This window comes from Fusarium pseudograminearum, chromosome 2 (genome assembly GCF_000303195.2).
Source record: "Fusarium pseudograminearum CS3096 chromosome 2, whole genome shotgun sequence".
In the NCBI taxonomy this organism is placed as follows: Eukaryota; Fungi; Ascomycota; class Sordariomycetes; order Hypocreales; family Nectriaceae; genus Fusarium; species Fusarium pseudograminearum.
In genome coordinates, this window is record NC_031952.1 from 3,708,619 (window position 1) to 3,726,484 (window position 17,866).

Here is a 17,866-nt window from a genome sequence, read left to right on the forward strand (position 1 = left end):
CACCTAAGATGAGTTGCAACAGATCATGTCCGTAGGAAAGCCCGCAGTCCAAAACACAGCCACAAGCCGCGTCAGCTTTCATGTTTCTTTGCGCTCAATACCATGAAAGCCTTCAAACATAGTGCTGCGATTTAGCTTTGCCGTGCATGAACTTTTGGGATCGCCATAGCCCCGGATACCGTCCTATCCTTACTCCACCTCAATAGCCCAGTCAGCCAGTCGAGCGACCTTTGTCGAATGCACTGCCGGTGGATGGATCCGTTAGTACCGATGATATTCAGGCGATCTTCTGGACGTATCCACGTCATTGCATGCCGCTAGTTAGTACCGAGGCTTCGGCACCAGGGGGAATCAGAAGCTGGAGAGATAGGAGACAAAATTAGCGAGTCAGTTTATAGCATTTAGGCCATGCTTTTGCTTCGTTTAATTTTGTGACCTAAAGCTCAGAGGCCAACGTTTCTGCCACCCACTAGCTTGGGCCCGGATACGAGGAGTAGGGAGAGAGACTATGGGGGAAATTGACTAGTTGCCGATCTACCGGGTCCAGACCATGTCCGAGTTCCGAGTCGGAAAGTATCACAGAGGCCTTCAAGAGCCATACTGAGAGAGAATGGAATCAACGCCGCAGACGTGTATGACTACTCTAAGAGAATTAAAATTACAGTGTTGCTATTGTTGGCAGCGTATTGTACCTGGAGGCATCCTAGTCTGTCTCTTTTCCTATATATACAGCTCTTGGCATCCTCCATTTTGTCAAACATCAACATCCACTTCACTCTCCATTCATCAGCTTACTACTTCACACACACAAACCAGTTCAACAAACCTTCACCATGCGGTTCAGCAACCTGTTCCTTGGCGCCGTCTTCGCCGTGACCTCGGTCGCTGCCATGGCCAACCCTGCCGCCGAGGCTGGAAGTCTTATGGAGCGCAGCAAGCACCACCATGACTGCGGCAAGCATGCCTCCTACAACGAGGAGAAGAAGGAATGCGTTTGCCACGTCAGTGGAGAGACCTACCACAAGAAGCACCACAAGTGCAAGAAGCCTAAGGAAGACAAGAAGCACCACTCACGAGACGTTCTCGAGGAGCGCAGCCCCAAGAAGGACAAGCACGAGCACTGTGGCAAGCATGCTTCTTACAACGAAGAGAAGAAGGAGTGCGTCTGCCACGACAAGTCTGAGGTTTTCGAGAAGCACCACAAGAAGTGCAAGAAGGCAAAGGTTGAGAAGAAGAAGGACGACAAGAAGACCAAGTCAGAGCGAGATGTCCTCGAGGAACGCGACCCCAAGAAGCACAAGCACCACGACCACTGTGGCAAGCACGCATCTTACAGCGAGGAGAAGAAGGAATGCGTCTGCCACAACAAAGCCGAGGTCTTTGAAAGGAAGCACAAGAAGTGCAAAAAGCACATCTCTCTCCGAAGCATCTTCAACCACTGCGGCCGCCACGCTTACTACGATGAGGCCAAGAAGGAGTGCATCTGCCACGACGCCGGCAAGGACTTTCTCAAGAAGCACAAGACCTGCGCTTGCCCTCAGGGCGAGAAGTGGCACCACATCGAGCGCAAGTGCAAGGCTTAATCTTGCTGTGCTGTTGTTTTCTGTTTCTCTATGTGAATATTGACGAAAGAACGTCGCCGTTTTATGGATACTAGCTCAGCTATAGCTCAGGTTGTACAGTATTGATTTTGATAAGGAAGGGGACGGCAGTTATTTCAAGGGTTACAGTGTGGCTGGGTATAGGATAAAACTTTCGAAAGCAAGATGTGGCGAATATTTTAGATAACCCCGAATGCCCTCAAGAAACTCGTTGTATAATTAGATACTTATTACCTATTTCAAAATTTATAATTATATTAGTCTAAGACAGCTGGTATATAAAGCGAAACAAGAGTATAAGCTCTGAATCCAACATAATAAAAGAAAAAAGTGTGTCAGTGTTGAGGGATATGTTAATTACCTTGGATTTTTTTAAGAAGATAAACAGAAAGATAGAAAAGCTTAGCAGGAAGAATGTCTCAAAATCGGGTAGGGAGGCTTTTACGACCATCTTGATAGACCTGGCATTGCCTCCATGATAGCCACCATTCAAGTGTACCGCTCCACGAAACTTCAAACCACATGTTCACGGTGTTGTCTAATTGAGAGACTGAGGTCCTGACCTTTGAAATATATGGAGCCCATCTCTTAGATCTTTCAAATCCGAGATAGAGCGACTGCGAATGGTCTATCGTCTGGAGTTCATCAAGTTTGTCAAGCCGGACTTGGCCGACAGATGCTTGTTTGCCATCAGAGTAGTAAAACAAAAGTCCCATAACTTCTGTTCGATCTCTCGTATTGCGGCGACAGACCCTCATATTCACAACGTCCTGGACAGAAGCGGAGGACCATATAAAGCCGTCGTTGTTTGGCAAGCATGGATGAGGGCAGGAGGCCACTGGAAGATGCAGAAGTGAGGTTCCTATCGGCGGCTGGGAGTCTAAAGATATCCAGCGAATACCATCGGGGTTGTCATCGAAGAAAAGGTGGCCAGGCTGTCCTTGGGGGGCATCGAGAAGGATCCATCGACAAGCCAATAAATTCGGCGTTGTTTGAGCTCCAAACAACTTGGTGTGCCCTTTATCCGTCTCAAATACCAGAGCGACTTCTCTATTTAGGCAGTTGCGAGCCCGCATCCAGATGCGCACAATACGCTCATTCTTCTCAAGCGGCATGTAGATCCAAGTTGAATACTCGGAAACATGCTGGTAGAAGGATAAATCCTCGTCAGATGTGTGAGCATGGAGAGCGATGGGAGCAGGGCCGCAGCAGATAGAGAATCCAGTAATATTGGGACTGTTATATCGGAATACTGATAATCTGGGCGGCTCTCGGCTTGGAACCTGGCAGAACTGACGTGTACGGTAGCGGATCTCCGGGTGTTGTGGAACGACACATGAAGGCAAATGCGCAGTAGATTGGTCGACAGAGCCGTCAAAATATGTTAATTGGCGAATCTTGACACCCTTTAAAATCTGGTCAGCTGTATACTCTTAACACATAGCACTGGGGTGTCTTTACATCACTGTAAAACTTCAATGTCGTACCCTGCACCAATATTGCTTTCCACCATACACCCGAGATGCAGTCGATCTCAGGGCTAGTCGATGAATCAGATAATATCACCTGCCTGATCCCAAGGTGGTCTTCGCCTATATAGATGACTTTAGGCATAACATAGGCAGCATCAAGTACAGTGGCAATGGCCAAAGAGCTGAGATATTTTTCGCCTTCAAAATAGACATACTTGCGATGATAGGCAATGAAAGCGTCACCGATGATTCAAATGCACTGCGACTGACTCAAGTACTTTTCTTGGCCACAGCGTACTCTTGCGACAATCTTTGAGCTACGTATCTCCGCAGCTCCATCGGCAGAGGCAAAGTAGTCCCAAGTTCCGATGCTAGTTCGTTACGCATGCGGTTCCAACGCGCCCTCTCTTGGTGGAGCGGAGGCTCAAATGAACAAGAATTGATCTGGAACAAGCGGCTGAGAGATGCAAGATCAGGAATTCTGAGACAAGTAACGTGACAGCTAATGGCCAGGCCGTCTGAATGGTTGCAGTGACGAGCGCATTGATTGTATTCATCGCCTTGTTATACACAATTCATTCATTTTGGGATGGCGAGGAAGTAGGTAAGTTGAGAATGAGGAATGTGAAGTGAAATAAAATAAAGTACCAAGTTACTACCCTTGTATACCTACATTTGGTCCCACTGCAGTAGCGCTTTTCCTCTACTGTCTCGCGCACACCGGACCCACTGTCTCGCGCGAGCTGCGGATGGCACGCGCGCAGAGGAGATGGAGCTCAGGCGTCTTTGCGCGACCAACAACGTGAACCGATAACACTTGTAGCTTCGAGGTTAAAGCAGCGACTACTCAGGATAGTGGGCGATAATGGAAATGCTGTGAATCGATATTTGTATTCTGTAATAGACTGTATCAGTGATAGCAATCAAGTTCCAGCGTAGGAGTATGTATATGGTCTAGGAGGGGGGTTGGTGTGTTGTTAAATTGTTTCTAATTACTCTTTAATTACATTTGCAATTAATCATACTTGTTCAACCCATCGATATTGTTGTCATGGATAACATCTTCTCCGTCAATGTGATTGCAGATCTGTGAAGGCATTCCAGAAACAAAAACACCACCAATGGACTAGGAAGTAACAGTCGCTTGTTACCACTCCTTCCCATCTCAAGGCTTAATACTTCTTAGGCTCCTACCCTAACCTCTAATCTAATACTCTCCTAAGATCCCTAAATGCGTCAAGGCAGTCCTAACACAGACATCATTCAATACTCAATCAAAATCCAAAGCATCATCAGAGAAGACATCTCTTTGCATACACAAGCATGGATCATCAACTACGCGAACCTCTTCCCGTACCTCTTCCCATTGTGTACAGCAACAAAACCGTCTTCCGACACTCCTTCTTAAAATGGGTCATCGACGAAGCCTTCAGTGGCAACCCCAGCTCCTTCAACGTGATCATTGAAGAGCCAAGCGAAGATTGGTTGACGGACAATTTCATAGACGAGTTTGTCAGTGGTTGTCAAATTGTATGCATCGACAAGCCTAAGCTATACGATATAGCTGCTGAGCACTGGGACAACGACATTTCGGTCCCTTTCGACTATCGCAGAAAAAAGCTGTTTCACGACTTCTTCGGGCCTTCTGACACACCTGGCCCAGCGGTCATAATTCTTGCTTATCGCTGGATCTCAAACTTTGACTGTCCTTGGTACGATCAGCAGGGTTACGCTATCGAGTCTATCAGCAATTAAAACATTGTGGTACGTTAGGAGGCTATGGGGTCAATACAATGAATTCAATGCCTGTCTCCTCGTATATTGTACTTCTAAACGCCTCACATGAAATATATACCTCTTATCTATTTAGGGTATCGTCATTTCTACCTCATTAGTCCTCAGTCCTTTTTCGCCTTCCAAAGCCCAAAAACGCCTGTGATGATCAAAAATATCTGAACGAAAAGCATATACACGCCACCACCTACAAAGCAAACTGCTCCGACGGGATCCCTTACTCCTCTCTTCAGAGCACCAAGCATCCATTTGGCATCCGTCTTCGCTGTGCTTACAGCCCATGATAAAGGCGACGGTTTGGCGGGTTTCTGCTTGATCTTGGGCCGGGAACCCGGAAACTCGGCGACTCCCTTTCTCTTGCCTTCCAAGTCTTTGAGTGTCAGGGTGTGGTTTTCGTGTTGCCGGTTGCGGACGCTTTCCTTAGTGAGCATGCCCCGAATTGTCTCCTTTTCCGAAGCAGTGTTGTGATTCCACCATTCCTCGACCGCAGTGAACATGTACTTCTGGATAGGTGTTTTATGGCGACCTGGGAAGGCAGGGTGATGCATAATGGTTAGGATCTGGCGGATAGATTCTTCTTCGTCGCGGAAGGGATCGTCCCAGCATTTCACCACCTGCTGGGTCGTCCAGTTGGTAGTGACTGTTGATACAAGACCGGCTGGCTGATTGAGAACGTTGCTGAAATGATCTTTCGAAATATCCGAGTGGCTTGGATCCGATCCCTCACCATCAAGGTAGACTTCTGCGGAGGTAGATTTCGCAGCTTCCGCGTCGACACGTTCCTTGGCTGCCTTGAGCGCATTGCGCAACTGCATAATGGAACTCTCAATCATAAGACTGAGGTACTTGAACACAAGTTGATCGGTATATTTTCCCAGCTGCGAGCTTGAATCCTCGGACAGCGGTTCATCGTCGTGTGTCTCGGTTCGCTCTTGGATCCATTTCTTGATGCGATCGTGAAGATAGAAAATGGGCTCGATGGTCTGCCAGAGATTATTCGCGTCGAGGGTACTTTCAGCTGTTGTGCTAGCCTTCTTGGATTCTTCTGCTTTTTCGAACATCACACCGACGCTTTCGAGTTGTTGTAGGATAGGATCGTGGATTGTAGTGTTGGAGGCAAGCTTGCTGAGGGCTTCGATGGCAGCTCGGAGGATGTCGTATAAATGCTGGAACGCAATCTCGCCTATGTTCATCTCCTGCGGAAGTTAGCATGTGTGCCTCCAATTTGTGCCTCCAAAGGAAAGTGTGGTCGTACGTTTTCCAGGTTCTCCAAGGAACCTTTGCATTGAAGAACAGCCATATCATCAGCCTCGCCCAGAAGACTGTGGAAGATGTCAAGCATGCCAAATGTTCCCGTCACAATCGGCGGTACCATTCGTCCCCTCCACCCCGGTGTCTGGACGCGACACGCATCACCGACGAAAGCAAAGACATCCGACTCGCCCAGGTCCTGCAGACACAGTTCGGTAAAGTTGCTATGCGCTGAGAAATCTTCCAGAGTATGTAGTGCTGCGCCGAGATGTATAAAGGCTTCCTTCTTCGACTTGGGGTTCTTATCCCGGCCGAGCCGAATGCATTCACGGAGTTGGCGCGTGACGTAATCAGCTGATGTATCCCAACCGTGTCCCGAGTTTGCGATGTAATTTTTCATGCCCGTCTTGGGGTCGAACTCGAGTTCTCTGGGGTCGACAGGCCCTCGGAGCCTCTCGTCGACGTCTTTCGCATTGTCGGGGTATCCTTTCGGGTTGTCGATGTGTTCGACGTGTGTGTAGCATCCGAGCCTCTCGCGCGTGACGTCAAATTCGTCGGTCGCAAACCCAAATTCCATGAAACCCAAAATGCTGACAATGGCTCTTAACACGGGCTCGGGCACGGTCTCGAGGCCAGTGGTGTCGATGATTTGCGAAAAGTCCCTCAGCCAGTTCCCAAAGTATATTTGTCGTCGTTCGAGGGCCGTAAATCGATAGTGAGTAACGAAGCTCGCAGGCAAATAGCGCAGTGCCTCTGCGATGTCGCCATGTCGCCAGACGTAACCGTTGAAGGAGCTAGTTCCCGCCACTTCGCCCGCACCAAAGGCTGACACGCGCCCTGCGAAGAGGAGGCAGACAAGGCTGACGAGCAGTATTTTTGTCGTGAGCGAGAATGTCATTATTGCAAAGATTGGAGAATGCTACGTGACGTCATAGACTTCTTGGGGAGTGACGGAAAAGAGAAATTGATGGACACGCCGGCAAGGATTTTGCCCTCGGAAGATAGAATAGCCGAGCCGGACCCTCCTAAGTCTTAGGTTACAAAAATAATTGCCTAAAGAGCATAGTCTAAGTAGCATAAGCTGATCTACTAATTTAGTCTTTTATGCTTCCAAGGATCTTTGCGCTTCTTGCAAGACCTCCCTCATCCAGGTATAAAGTTCACTATCCTGCCTGTGCCATCTATTGCCATTAGGAAATACTACCCTGCGAAGTCTGTTGATCCATGGCATCAGAGGTTGGTAATATGGCGTAAAGTTGTTGTTCATAATCCTGAGGAAATCGCGTTCGTTACTAACGGTGCCCTTTTTAGACCATGCCAGTTCCTGTGTATCAATAAAATTCCAGTTATCAAAACTTTGAACAGATCTAGATTTGTCTGGTCCGTCATAGTGGATGCATATCCAGAATAGAACCCAGAAGAATGACTCAAGATCGTGCATGAAGGAATGTTGCTCGTCTAATAACACCCCGATCGACATGAAAGCTCTTGTTCCAGTTTTGCCTTTTGCTCCCGAGACAGCGTCCCGTGGCTCTCTTATAGCTAGGTCGAGGTCAATTAGAAAGGAAGGCCACGAGGGGTTATTTTCATCCTCGTTTATCATGAGATTGTTGACCGAAATATCTCTGTGTAGGAAGCCTGCTTTGTGCAAAGATTCATGCCCTTCAATGCAGTGATCGAAGGCAGCAAGGAGAGCTAATCGGGAGCTTGCCCTGTAGATAGGAGTTCCGTAATCTCTGAGGATAACGCGCCGGTGTACTCTGTTTGATATTGTGCCGGTGGCGGCAGCTGGTCTAGTATCCAGACCACGCCTGATACTGCTTTGAACATCGTCGTCTAATCCCCGTACCTGGACTACCTCATGGTGATAATACCGGGCCACATTTATGACGCCTTTTTGTGTTGCTTCACGTAACAGGTCGCCTTCCTCGTCGCGCTCTAGATATTGCCATGAGTCTTTGATGACAAGTAGCACATTCGGTTCGTTTTCGGGGTGAGCCTTCCAACATGTCGTTGCTCGACCGGCTATGCAAGGAGCCCGCTGCACCACTTCATCGATGATAATCCGTTTGCTCGAGCCATTCTGACTGATCTCGATGAATTTTTCCCCATCTTTTTGAACGATTGTTGGATCAAATCCAAGTTCTTCGTCATCCATCCATAGAAAGCCGAGGATTGTGAAAACGAATCTAAGCCCATCCTCATTGATATTGAACTGTTCGGACGCAATACCGCCGAGACGATCAAACAGCCAAACCCTCATGAGGGACCCACAGAGAGTAAAGCCCAAGACGAAGCGACGAGTGTCCTGTGCAGCAAGAACTTCCCTTGCATACCTCCCAAGATCTAGCCAGGCCTCTAAAGCTTTATCGGCGGAAGGGTTACTCTTAAGCTCTCCTGGCACGAGGATCTGGGACCAGTGACACCTCGAATCTTTTCCAGCTTGTGGATCTCTCATAAACCCAATGTCCATTTTTCGTATACCCACAGAGCCGCCAATCAACTCGTTAGGCTTTGCCAGCGGTCGTCGATATCGATTTATTGGGTTTGACTTTCGGTCGGCCGCAAATGACATTAATTTGTCGTTGAAGTCGGCAAACCAGCTCAACACATCGTCCTGTTTCGCATCTTTGGGCCATCCTCTCCAGCCGTCTTTGAAGAAGGGCTCGCTACCCACGAGGCAGTGGCTAAAGAACGCTTGAGATGTTGTCTCAAGATCGGCCACGCTCCCAAAATATGTGTTGTGAAAATTGGGGAGCCCGACATCTATAGCGCCAAGCTCCTCTTTTAACACATCGTCGACGTATTTGCGATGTTCGGACGAGTTTGCGAAGCTGCTGGTATTGCGCAGCTGTTGGATGGAAGAAGCTATCTCTGAAGAAGGCGGGGTGGATTCGGTAACGGCGCTGTAGAGTTCATCCCATATCGTGACATCGTTGGGTTCTTCGACAAGGGCTGATCTTAGGAGGGGTATGACGCGATTGAAGTCAAAGTCGGCAGAGGCTACAGTCGAGGCAAGGCTCAGGAGATCGTTTCGGAGGGGCCCATGACCTGTCGCTGAAGGTAAAAGGCGAATGGCAGGGAGAATTAAGAGGGCTGATAGAAGACTAATCGTCAGGACCTGCATATCTTGATATCAGTTAGAAAAGACGACAAGGGAATTAATTGATTTGCTATCCATAATGTGGCGGTGCTTTTCATCTCCAAGGAGAGCAGCACAGAAAAAACCCTTTAATACAACAATATGAATGGATTATTCATTCGATCTTTTCAGAGATATGAGTTTAACAGTATAAAGTTCAATAAGGCCAAGGCCATATAATCAATAAGGTTCAACTGGATAATAAAATCGCAGTAAAAATCGCAGGAACGCAAGCAATCAAGCGATTTGCCATCCATACCTTCATGCCCAAGCCAGTTCAGGGCATCTAAAACACAGCAGTAATCCTCCCTCTTGTATATCGAGAGAAAAGAGCCGCGGAAGGCATCAATGCCATTCCCGATAGGGTGGTTCGCGATGATCTCGGACTGATCATGTGTAAGCACTGGAGTCGTAGTGCTTGAAAAGTGTATTTGAAGATGGTAACCTTATTATCAGGATCTCGGACTGCGATGGACTCCTCATAACAGATGGGCATAAGACGCGTCGATGGAGGGAGGTTGCGCCAACAATTCAGCAACTAGGCTGGGTAAATGCCGGGTATCTGGCAGCACGGACCCAGTCACATACCACGACACATAACCTATAAAACCTAAGCTAGCATGTAATAGCCGGTTCGAGGTTCATTTTATCAAAAGGAGCCTTAAAGAGGTATAAACAGGGGATCCGTTACCTGCACTGGGGGCGGTCCAGGTAACGGATCCCCATAAACAGATTTATCTGACTAAGATAAGCTTAACATAGACTAGCGTAATGCATTAAGTCAAAAGAGGGGAAATAACGCCCGCAAAGGGGCTCATGCAATAACACAATCAATACACAGATCAATTTGCACATAACGGTTCAACATAACCAGCCTAGTAGGTAGCAGAAAAGTTAGCCTCCTAAGTCTTAGGATATAAAAATAAGTAGTCTAAGAAGGTTAGTCTAAGTGTCATAAGATGACCTAATAATTTTATCTCTTATGCTCCCAGCGGTCAATATTTCTTACCCTATCTAGAACGAAGCTTTAGAGACTAATTCCGCAGAGACAATTTAATTCCGCGGCTTAAGGAGACCACGCCAAATGCGACAAGTCACTTCTTTCGCGCTGTGGTTTACACGGGATCTAAGATCGCTGTCACCATTGGGACTGTAGCATCGGGCACATTTCCAGAAGCCTTCTAGTCTTACAATGCTTCTGTGTTGAGATATGCAAGTAATTAAGATGTCATGTATTGGGACCAGCCCTAATCTCATGCCTGAATAGCTAATGGTTGTGTCAATCGCTTCCTTATGCTTCCCGATCCTGTTGCCGATTGCAATGTCTAATCTCATTGATTCGGCTTCAATCCCACATCGCCGTTCCTCTTGCCCATGCTTGCCTGTTGCCCTTGAGGTACCAAATTCTGGGGACGCGCAAACAACATTGATGTGGTGATGGGTGCATCGAAGTTTTGTCTTGTCTTGATAGCCAATGCTGAAGAAAATTAGTAGAGAACATGGGTGGGCGGGTTGTATATGGCTGGCTTACCGGTTACTGTGGCTGCGAACAGGACTACTGGAAGTGCTTTGTTGATGCGCGCAATGCGAGACATGGTGGGTTGTGGTTGAGCAGGGAAGTCGAAGCGAGGAAGAGCTCCGCCGAAAGAGTTGGTAGTCATGATGATGGCTGAGTTGGTGTTGGACTTGTGAGAGTTGATAGATGTGATGGATGAATTGAATGCTGATGAGTGAATGATGCTCTTGAATTAACTGATTCTCCCATTGTCTTATATCAATTTGTTCTCGTCAAGAGAAATGAAAATGTATACCTGTTCCATCATTAATTCTACGTCGTCTTAGTCGGCTCGCTCCGCTGTAGTGAGGCAGCGCCAGGTCAGACCACCATTTCCAGGGCAGATCTGACAGTGGTGCCAGCCCCCTAACAAAGTGGCGTGGACCCTGTGGGGTTGTGGTCTGCTTTCCCCAACTCCCCAAGTCATCTGGGTATCGAATCTGCTGATGCTTCAATGCACTGACAGCTGTAACAAGCAAGACACTGATGAGTGTTTGAGATGACAACGTGGAGGAATAATCACTCGATTTTTGAGACTGAGATGGCGTCTTTGTGAAGCAAGATTATCTAGAGATGCGGCTTTGTTTCAATCCATCTATCCGAGTGCCTCAGATCTACTCCGCACTCAACTAACTCACTGGTTCATTGATGGACATTTACCATCTACCGTTTCCATATCCTGAGCAATACTATTATCTTTGAGACATATTCAGGGCAACAACAGCTGATGTCAGTCATTATGTACTCAGTAACCTTTTTGACACTGCGAAAACAAGTCGGACATCAGTCCATTTCCCTCCGGCTTTTCGCGATCCATCCATCTTGGGGCTTATTACCCCAGCTCTCCGCGGGATTCCCACTGCACGTCTGGCTCTAAACCTGCAATCGCTAATCTGCATTTCCTCACGCGTCAATTGAGGTGGCATGATTACCAATCCGTTGCACAGAGGGAATTATGTCATTGCCAACTCATACGGGGAAACGGACTCATCGAGGACTGCGAGTTACCGAGATTGGGATTGGGCCTTGTGATGCATTGATGTGTATCAGTACTCTGTACAGAATACGCGGAACCAATATGGCTTGATGTTCAATGAGATCTATTTGATCGTATGACTTGACACCATAACAAACAAGGCATATGCGTTTGAGATAATTTGATGCCGCAATGCGCAACATGTTTTACTTGCCAACCCTTCTAGAAGCACTGGGTCGACCACTAAAACTAGGGCCCGCTTCTGGAACCACCTTCTAAGATCGTGTCATCAAAGCCTTTCTCATGACTGTGTCTTGCTAGAGATACGAGTACTTTCTTATCAAGTATATATAATATATTTTCAGAACGAACGGACTATATAGCTCGAAGTTTATAAGTAAGTGGATTGGACTTTATTGAGAAGGGTGCAACCTATAAGAATATACTGGTTTAGGCGCAAGAGATCCAGGTCGATATCTGAGAGGTGATGATTGGACGACTGCTTGACGATTCCAATACTCCTCTCAAGACAGCATCGAATCTAATTGGCTTCATCTGCTATTATTAGCAAGCGGATAATTGAGGGGCTATTGCAACTGGCTGAACCCATCGTCAAAGGCTTGGACATCCTCTGAACACACACATGTGATGGGTCAGTGAATATGTAGTTGTTTTCTATGTCTCATCAACACCATCTACCTCTCAAGATCAAAACCTCCAAGTTGTTTGTGCTGCCCTGATTCACCTAAACAAACATGCACCCAAGAAAGCAAAAACACTTGACATCAAATCTTCGGCTCCAGGCCACGCTAAGTCCGCGACAGCCGATGCCAAGTCCCCTCACCTCTCCAATTGCTACACTAAAAACGAAGCCCACCAGCCCGCTTAACGATCTCCAGCGAGTGGAGGCGGAGCGGCAGTTGTAAATTGCGGAGTTTGCGGAGTTTAACTTGACGTATATAAGTCTTTATTTGTTCGACCTTTATGAACAGTATCCATCAACAATAAAAGAACAAAACGAAAATGAAAGTTGCAATCGTAGGAGCCACTGGCGCTACCGGAAGGTCCATCGTCAATGCCCTCCTGGAATCTGACACCCAGTTTGTATGCAGCGCAACCCTCCCTTTTCGGTTGACGTGATAGCTGACGAGACGACGAATAGGATATTACGGCTTTAGTGCGACCTAGCTCGATCGAGAAACCAGCGGCCGTTGCGTTGAAAGAGAAAGGTGTCAAGATTGTTGCCATTGACCTTCAAGGTAACCAAGATGAACTCGTGGTTGCTTTGAAAGGCATTGATGTCGTCATCTCGGCCATCTATTATCAGGCACTCCATGACGAGATTCCTCTTTCAAATGCAGCCAAGGCGGCCGGCGTTAAGCGATATGTCCCTTGCTTCTTTGCTACTGTCGCACCTCGAGGTGTTATGAAGGCCCGCGATACTGTAAGTCTCGACGAAGCCGTCCGTAACTTGACTAACAAGTATCAATTTGCAGAAAGAAGAGATTCTAGACCACATTCAGCGCATCTATCTCCCTTACACAGTAATTGATGTCGGCTGGTGGTATCAGGTCACACTTCCCAACGTTCCGTCTGGAAAGTTCGAAGGTCGCCTCACATTCGCGAACAACAATGTTATCGGCGGTGGGAACAACCCATCTGCGCTGGTTAATCTAGATGACATTGGAAGATACGTTGCCGCTATCATCAGCGATGAGCGCACCATCAACAAAAAGGTTTTTGCATACACAGAGGCGAAATCGCAGAACGAGATTTTTGAACTGGTCGAGAAGGTGACTGGTGAAAAGCCAGAGCGCACAGAGGTAGCCTACTTCCTAACAACCCTGGAAAAGCAGACGAAAGCTAACATCATCCTCGCAGATGTCCAAGGAACAAATCGAAGCTCAGCTGGCACAGATTCAAGACCCAGCTGAGTTGTCGCAGAACCGAGCAGTTCTGGATTATTGGATGTCTTGGGGCGTTCGGGGCGACAACACGGCCGAAAATGCTGTCTATCTTGGATATGTTCTTCTTAAAGATTTATACCCTTCTCTCACAGGACAAAGTCTGGAAGACCACATCCGAGATGTTCTTGACGGGAAGACCAAGTCGGTTTACTAGATTAGTTGTGTTGCAGGTAATGCAACATACCTAGATACGAGTCAAGTAATATGACTATTGTTCCATGCTCTGAAAATGCGGTAAAGTCGTGTGTTAATTACCTAGATGCTATTTTATTGGGCGTACAACGAGTGGTGGCACTGATCACGACGACGTAGTATTGGAAGAAATGGTTGGTTGGGTGCATGCATGTTGCAATTTCGTGGAGGGCGACGCTGGTTATTTGCAGTTGGCTCTATTGAAGAAGAAGATTGTTAATAAACTCGTAGCTGTAGCATGATATCCACGGAAACGACCGGATATCAACATCGGCAATCTAGAAAAGTATGACAAGTGAGAGGTGCTCTTGAACGATTCCAGACATGAAACCGAGATCACTGGATAAAGACATGGCCGCACAGTTGGTCAGAGTTCTTTTTATGCACAATATGCAAGGAACCAGGAACCTGTTTACAGTGGGTGTTCTTCCCGAAGTGATCCATGCAATGGTTAAATGCATGGGCTTTCTTCATTTCCGCCGACGGGAACTTGCGGGATTAAGAAACAACCTAGAAACTTTGAACCAACTGCAAATATCGTAGCCCCGTTTGTTACAGCGTCGACTTGGCAGCTGAATTGAACAAATTACGTTGTAGGAATGACTAGTTCCATACTCTATTAATTGCGGAATGGTGGCCAGGGACATCGTCAATGCCCCATCGCGGAACACTGGATTGCATCCCGCAGATCCTTCCGCTAACGTTGGCATGAAGATGTTTTAAGACGACTACATATAAATTACCTAATAAACTTCGCAAAGAAAGACGAGAAAGGTTAGTACTTAGATAGTCATGCCAAACATCTTTTGCGAAATTCCAGTGTAGAAATGTTAAAAAAAGTCTAATAAAACCACGTTTCGCTAGACAAAAGCGCATGTCAAAACTCAGAGGCTTGACCACGCACGCGTAGATAATCCCAACAGGGTCTACGGGCCGAGAACGATCTGTCGGGAAGCGAGGGAGGGAACACGTTGATCCAATGGCGAATGAGAGGGAGTCTATGGAGTAGAAGACAGTCTAAAGAATGTCTCGGAGCGAGAACTTGACCCGCGGAACAGTGTTGGCAGTCAGTGCTTCTTAGCCTGGCGCCGGTGCGAGTGCCCAGAAACGGCTGAAGAGAATGAGCCACAGCGGTAATGAGTGGACGGCTTAGTTCCGCAGCACGAGGCATTTGTTAGTGGCCGAGGATGAGGCAATGACATGCAGTTAGTCAAAGGTTAACACACGTGGTTGACGTCCGGAAGCATTCCTCTTTGATCAACAACTGAATCTACTAACCTTGCAGCAATTAATTAACCTAATCGACGGTATGCATGCAAGCAACCTCTTTAGATTCAGTTCAGCCCTCTAACTTTCCAATGACCAGGTAATGAATCCTGACACAACCAACAGATGGTCTCAGATAACATGTGGATAGAGCCAGGATGAAAGACTTGGGCACATCTCGTTGACCAACACCTCCTCGATTAGGCCAAGTACCCCCTAAATCCACCTGGTAAGCTTGTTTTCCCAACTGTCACTCGAGCCAGCGACCTTCCCCAAAAGATCGATTGGAGCGAAGCTAGCGGCGACTGCAGCACAACTTGCTACAGACTATCAAAGCACTAGAAATCCTTCTGGTTAGTGATATTGACCAACGGAAAACTTTAACGATCCAGACTTCCCTGATGGTTCATTAATTATGCTCTAGCCCCCGGGGAATGATCTACGCTCCCCTTGTTCGACATTTTCTTTTTTATTTCTCATGTTTCTCCAAATGTAACCATTCCCTTGTTTTGGCTTTTTGTTGTTGATCTACGCTCGTTTATTTGCTCTAGAGGCGGGGAGGGTGATCCTCCTTGTTGAAAGCCTTCAGCATGGTTAGCATTAATGCTTCAATTGTATGTACACTAACCAAATCCCTCAACCCATCATTGTACTAACAACCTCCAGGCTATCCAGGCAATTCTTCTTGTCTTGACCTTTGCTGTTCTCATCCTCCGAGGCTGGGCGCGCGTACTCTCCCACCAACCGATCTTCACACCGACCGATCTATTTGCTTGGGCAGGATGGGTATTTACACTGGGATGGTTCATCTGTTCGACATTGGCCCTTCGGATCCTTATCGATAACCCTGCCTACACGACCGAGCTTCTCGTCGATTCAGAGGAATACCTCAAGGTACGGGATATGTTTTGTTAGCCGAGACGGGACCAAGGAACTAACATTCGCTTGTCTTGTAGATCGTTTTTGTGGCGCAGTACTTTTTCGACATCGGAATCTACCTCCCCAAGATCTCCATCACCATGTTTTACTGGAATTTGATACCGAGGATTTCTGGACGACTCAAGAACGCGCTGTTGGCAGTGTCCATCTACCTGGGCTGCTGTCTCACTGCGACAGTCCTTACCGACACCTTTATATGTCAGCCCATCTCCGACAACTGGTATGGCTCTCTATCAGAATGCACTCTGTAATCACCAATTAACTATCATAGGTCTATCCCGAACCAACTCAAGTCGACATGGAACTCGTACGCCGCCTTTGTCATCCAATGGGTCCTAAACTGGTCTACAGATTTGGTCGCGTTTCTATATCCCTTCTTCCTTCTTAAGCATATTGCCCTTCGCAAGGAACAGAAGCTTGCCCTTGTTGGCGTGTTTTCTCTGGGTGCCATCACCCTCATGGTTAGTCTTTCGCGATTCATCGCATATAATGCGACGGATTTTGAACTCGAAGACGAGTCAGGCAGTATGTTTCTTCTCCCCATAAGCCTGATTTCTTAACCTAACCGATTAATAGACATCTTATCCACTGCAGAGATGACTACAGCCGTTATAGTTGTTTGCCTCCCCGGTCTTCGAAGATTTATCTCACGTGGTAAATCACCTGGCCAATCGTCAGGGCCATCGAGTGACTACGCCAATGGAACAGCCAACAATGCTACACCGCGAACAAGGCATCCACCGTCAGCCTATCAAAAATGGGGAGTGAGAGACGATGAAATCGGATTAGTCACCGAGATTCGTGGTGGAAACTCGACAGAGCTGACCGACGTAGAACGTAACGCTGATGGGAAAAGTGTGTTTGTGACGCATAGTATCACGTCAAATACATAGCAAGACGCAAATTATATTCCTGTTTCAATAGAATTATAGAAATAACATCACCCAGAGCCATGAGATTGTATAGATTGCACAATATTATTGAGGTATCATTACCGAGCGTGATGACTTCGAGTCAAAGCAGGGTCTGCACATGTCTGTGAACCACATTATAAGACATCGGAAGAAGCTTTATTCCGTTCCAAACATTGGACTTGTCCTTCTCGTTCATTGGAAACAGATGCATGAGTACCACCATTCCATGGGTGCCGGCAGAGAAAAACCATGAATTTCAGATTACAACCTGGGGCTCATGTTGGCTGAGATAAGACATCGAGGTATGAACGGCATCTGGACACAGGTACTCCGCAAGCCATAGCAGTTCTACCCCTCGATGATTGTGTATGATCCCCTCACATGACTATGAAGTAGAGTATTCGGCAGTTCAAGTTCGGGGTCACCCAGCGGGACAAATGGACTCGGAAGCCACATAGATACCTTCGGAGGGCAGAGTAGAACAACAGTCGAATTGCAGTCTAGGTTGATCCTGACTGGGTATATGACTCGCTCCGGCTCGGGTGATAAGAATAAAAATCCTGGGATACAGATAAGGCAGGGATGCATTTGAAAGGCGAACCCTCATCTTATCTTCCTCAACTGATCACGGGTTCAACGCCACTAGGGAACTAGTACCGACGAAACCTCTTATCGGTGTTCCCCTCCCGTTGACTCGAAAGCTTGTTACTTTAAATTGTGGCTTGACACATGAATTAGCTTGGAGCTATGTTTGACTGGTTCAACAGTCTCACGCGATGCCAAGATGAACTATGTTT

The 17,866-nt window shown here is 47.2% G+C and overlaps 8 protein-coding genes across 8 annotated transcripts; 4 read left to right on the plus strand and 4 right to left on the minus strand.

Moving 5' to 3' along the window:
- Positions 1–833: 833 nt before the first annotated feature.
- Positions 834–1,583, plus strand: FPSE_06689 (uncharacterized protein; the record flags this gene model as incomplete). The annotated part of the gene is made up of 1 exon (XM_009259807.1): positions 834–1,583. One exon carries the CDS (start codon positions 834–836, stop codon positions 1,581–1,583), a length of 750 nt encoding a protein of 249 aa, XP_009258082.1.
- A 437-nt stretch (positions 1,584–2,020) lies between these two features.
- On the minus strand, positions 2,021–3,460 carry FPSE_06690 (uncharacterized protein; the record flags this gene model as incomplete). The annotated part of the gene is made up of 3 exons (XM_009259808.1): positions 2,021–3,024; positions 3,089–3,271; positions 3,352–3,460. The coding sequence occupies 3 exons, from the start codon at positions 3,458–3,460 to the stop codon at positions 2,021–2,023; spliced, it is 1,296 nt and encodes a 431-aa protein (XP_009258083.1).
- A 936-nt stretch (positions 3,461–4,396) lies between these two features.
- On the plus strand, positions 4,397–4,828 carry FPSE_06691 (uncharacterized protein; the record flags this gene model as incomplete). The annotated part of the gene is made up of 1 exon (XM_009259809.1): positions 4,397–4,828. One exon carries the CDS (start codon positions 4,397–4,399, stop codon positions 4,826–4,828), a length of 432 nt encoding a protein of 143 aa, XP_009258084.1.
- A 143-nt stretch (positions 4,829–4,971) lies between these two features.
- On the minus strand, positions 4,972–7,016 carry FPSE_06692 (uncharacterized protein; the record flags this gene model as incomplete). Its single annotated transcript, XM_009259810.1, has 2 exons — positions 4,972–6,063; positions 6,123–7,016. The coding sequence occupies 2 exons, from the start codon at positions 7,014–7,016 to the stop codon at positions 4,972–4,974; spliced, it is 1,986 nt and encodes a 661-aa protein (XP_009258085.1).
- Positions 7,017–7,220: 204 nt separating this feature from the next.
- On the minus strand, positions 7,221–9,245 carry FPSE_06693 (uncharacterized protein; the record flags this gene model as incomplete). Its single annotated transcript, XM_009259811.1, has 1 exon — positions 7,221–9,245. The coding sequence occupies one exon, from the start codon at positions 9,243–9,245 to the stop codon at positions 7,221–7,223; it is 2,025 nt and encodes a 674-aa protein (XP_009258086.1).
- A 1,346-nt stretch (positions 9,246–10,591) lies between these two features.
- On the minus strand, positions 10,592–10,921 carry FPSE_06694 (uncharacterized protein; the record flags this gene model as incomplete). Its single annotated transcript, XM_009259812.1, has 2 exons — positions 10,592–10,737; positions 10,792–10,921. The coding sequence occupies 2 exons, from the start codon at positions 10,919–10,921 to the stop codon at positions 10,592–10,594; spliced, it is 276 nt and encodes a 91-aa protein (XP_009258087.1).
- A 1,893-nt stretch (positions 10,922–12,814) lies between these two features.
- On the plus strand, positions 12,815–13,912 carry FPSE_06695 (uncharacterized protein; the record flags this gene model as incomplete). Its single annotated transcript, XM_009259813.1, has 4 exons — positions 12,815–12,895; positions 12,954–13,235; positions 13,288–13,614; positions 13,673–13,912. 4 exons carry the CDS (start codon positions 12,815–12,817, stop codon positions 13,910–13,912), a joined length of 930 nt encoding a protein of 309 aa, XP_009258088.1.
- A 1,894-nt stretch (positions 13,913–15,806) lies between these two features.
- On the plus strand, positions 15,807–17,048 carry FPSE_06696 (uncharacterized protein; the record flags this gene model as incomplete). The annotated part of the gene is made up of 5 exons (XM_009259814.1): positions 15,807–15,830; positions 15,883–16,110; positions 16,173–16,375; positions 16,427–16,680; positions 16,732–17,048. The coding sequence occupies 5 exons, from the start codon at positions 15,807–15,809 to the stop codon at positions 17,046–17,048; spliced, it is 1,026 nt and encodes a 341-aa protein (XP_009258089.1).
- Positions 17,049–17,866: the final 818 nt, after the last annotated feature.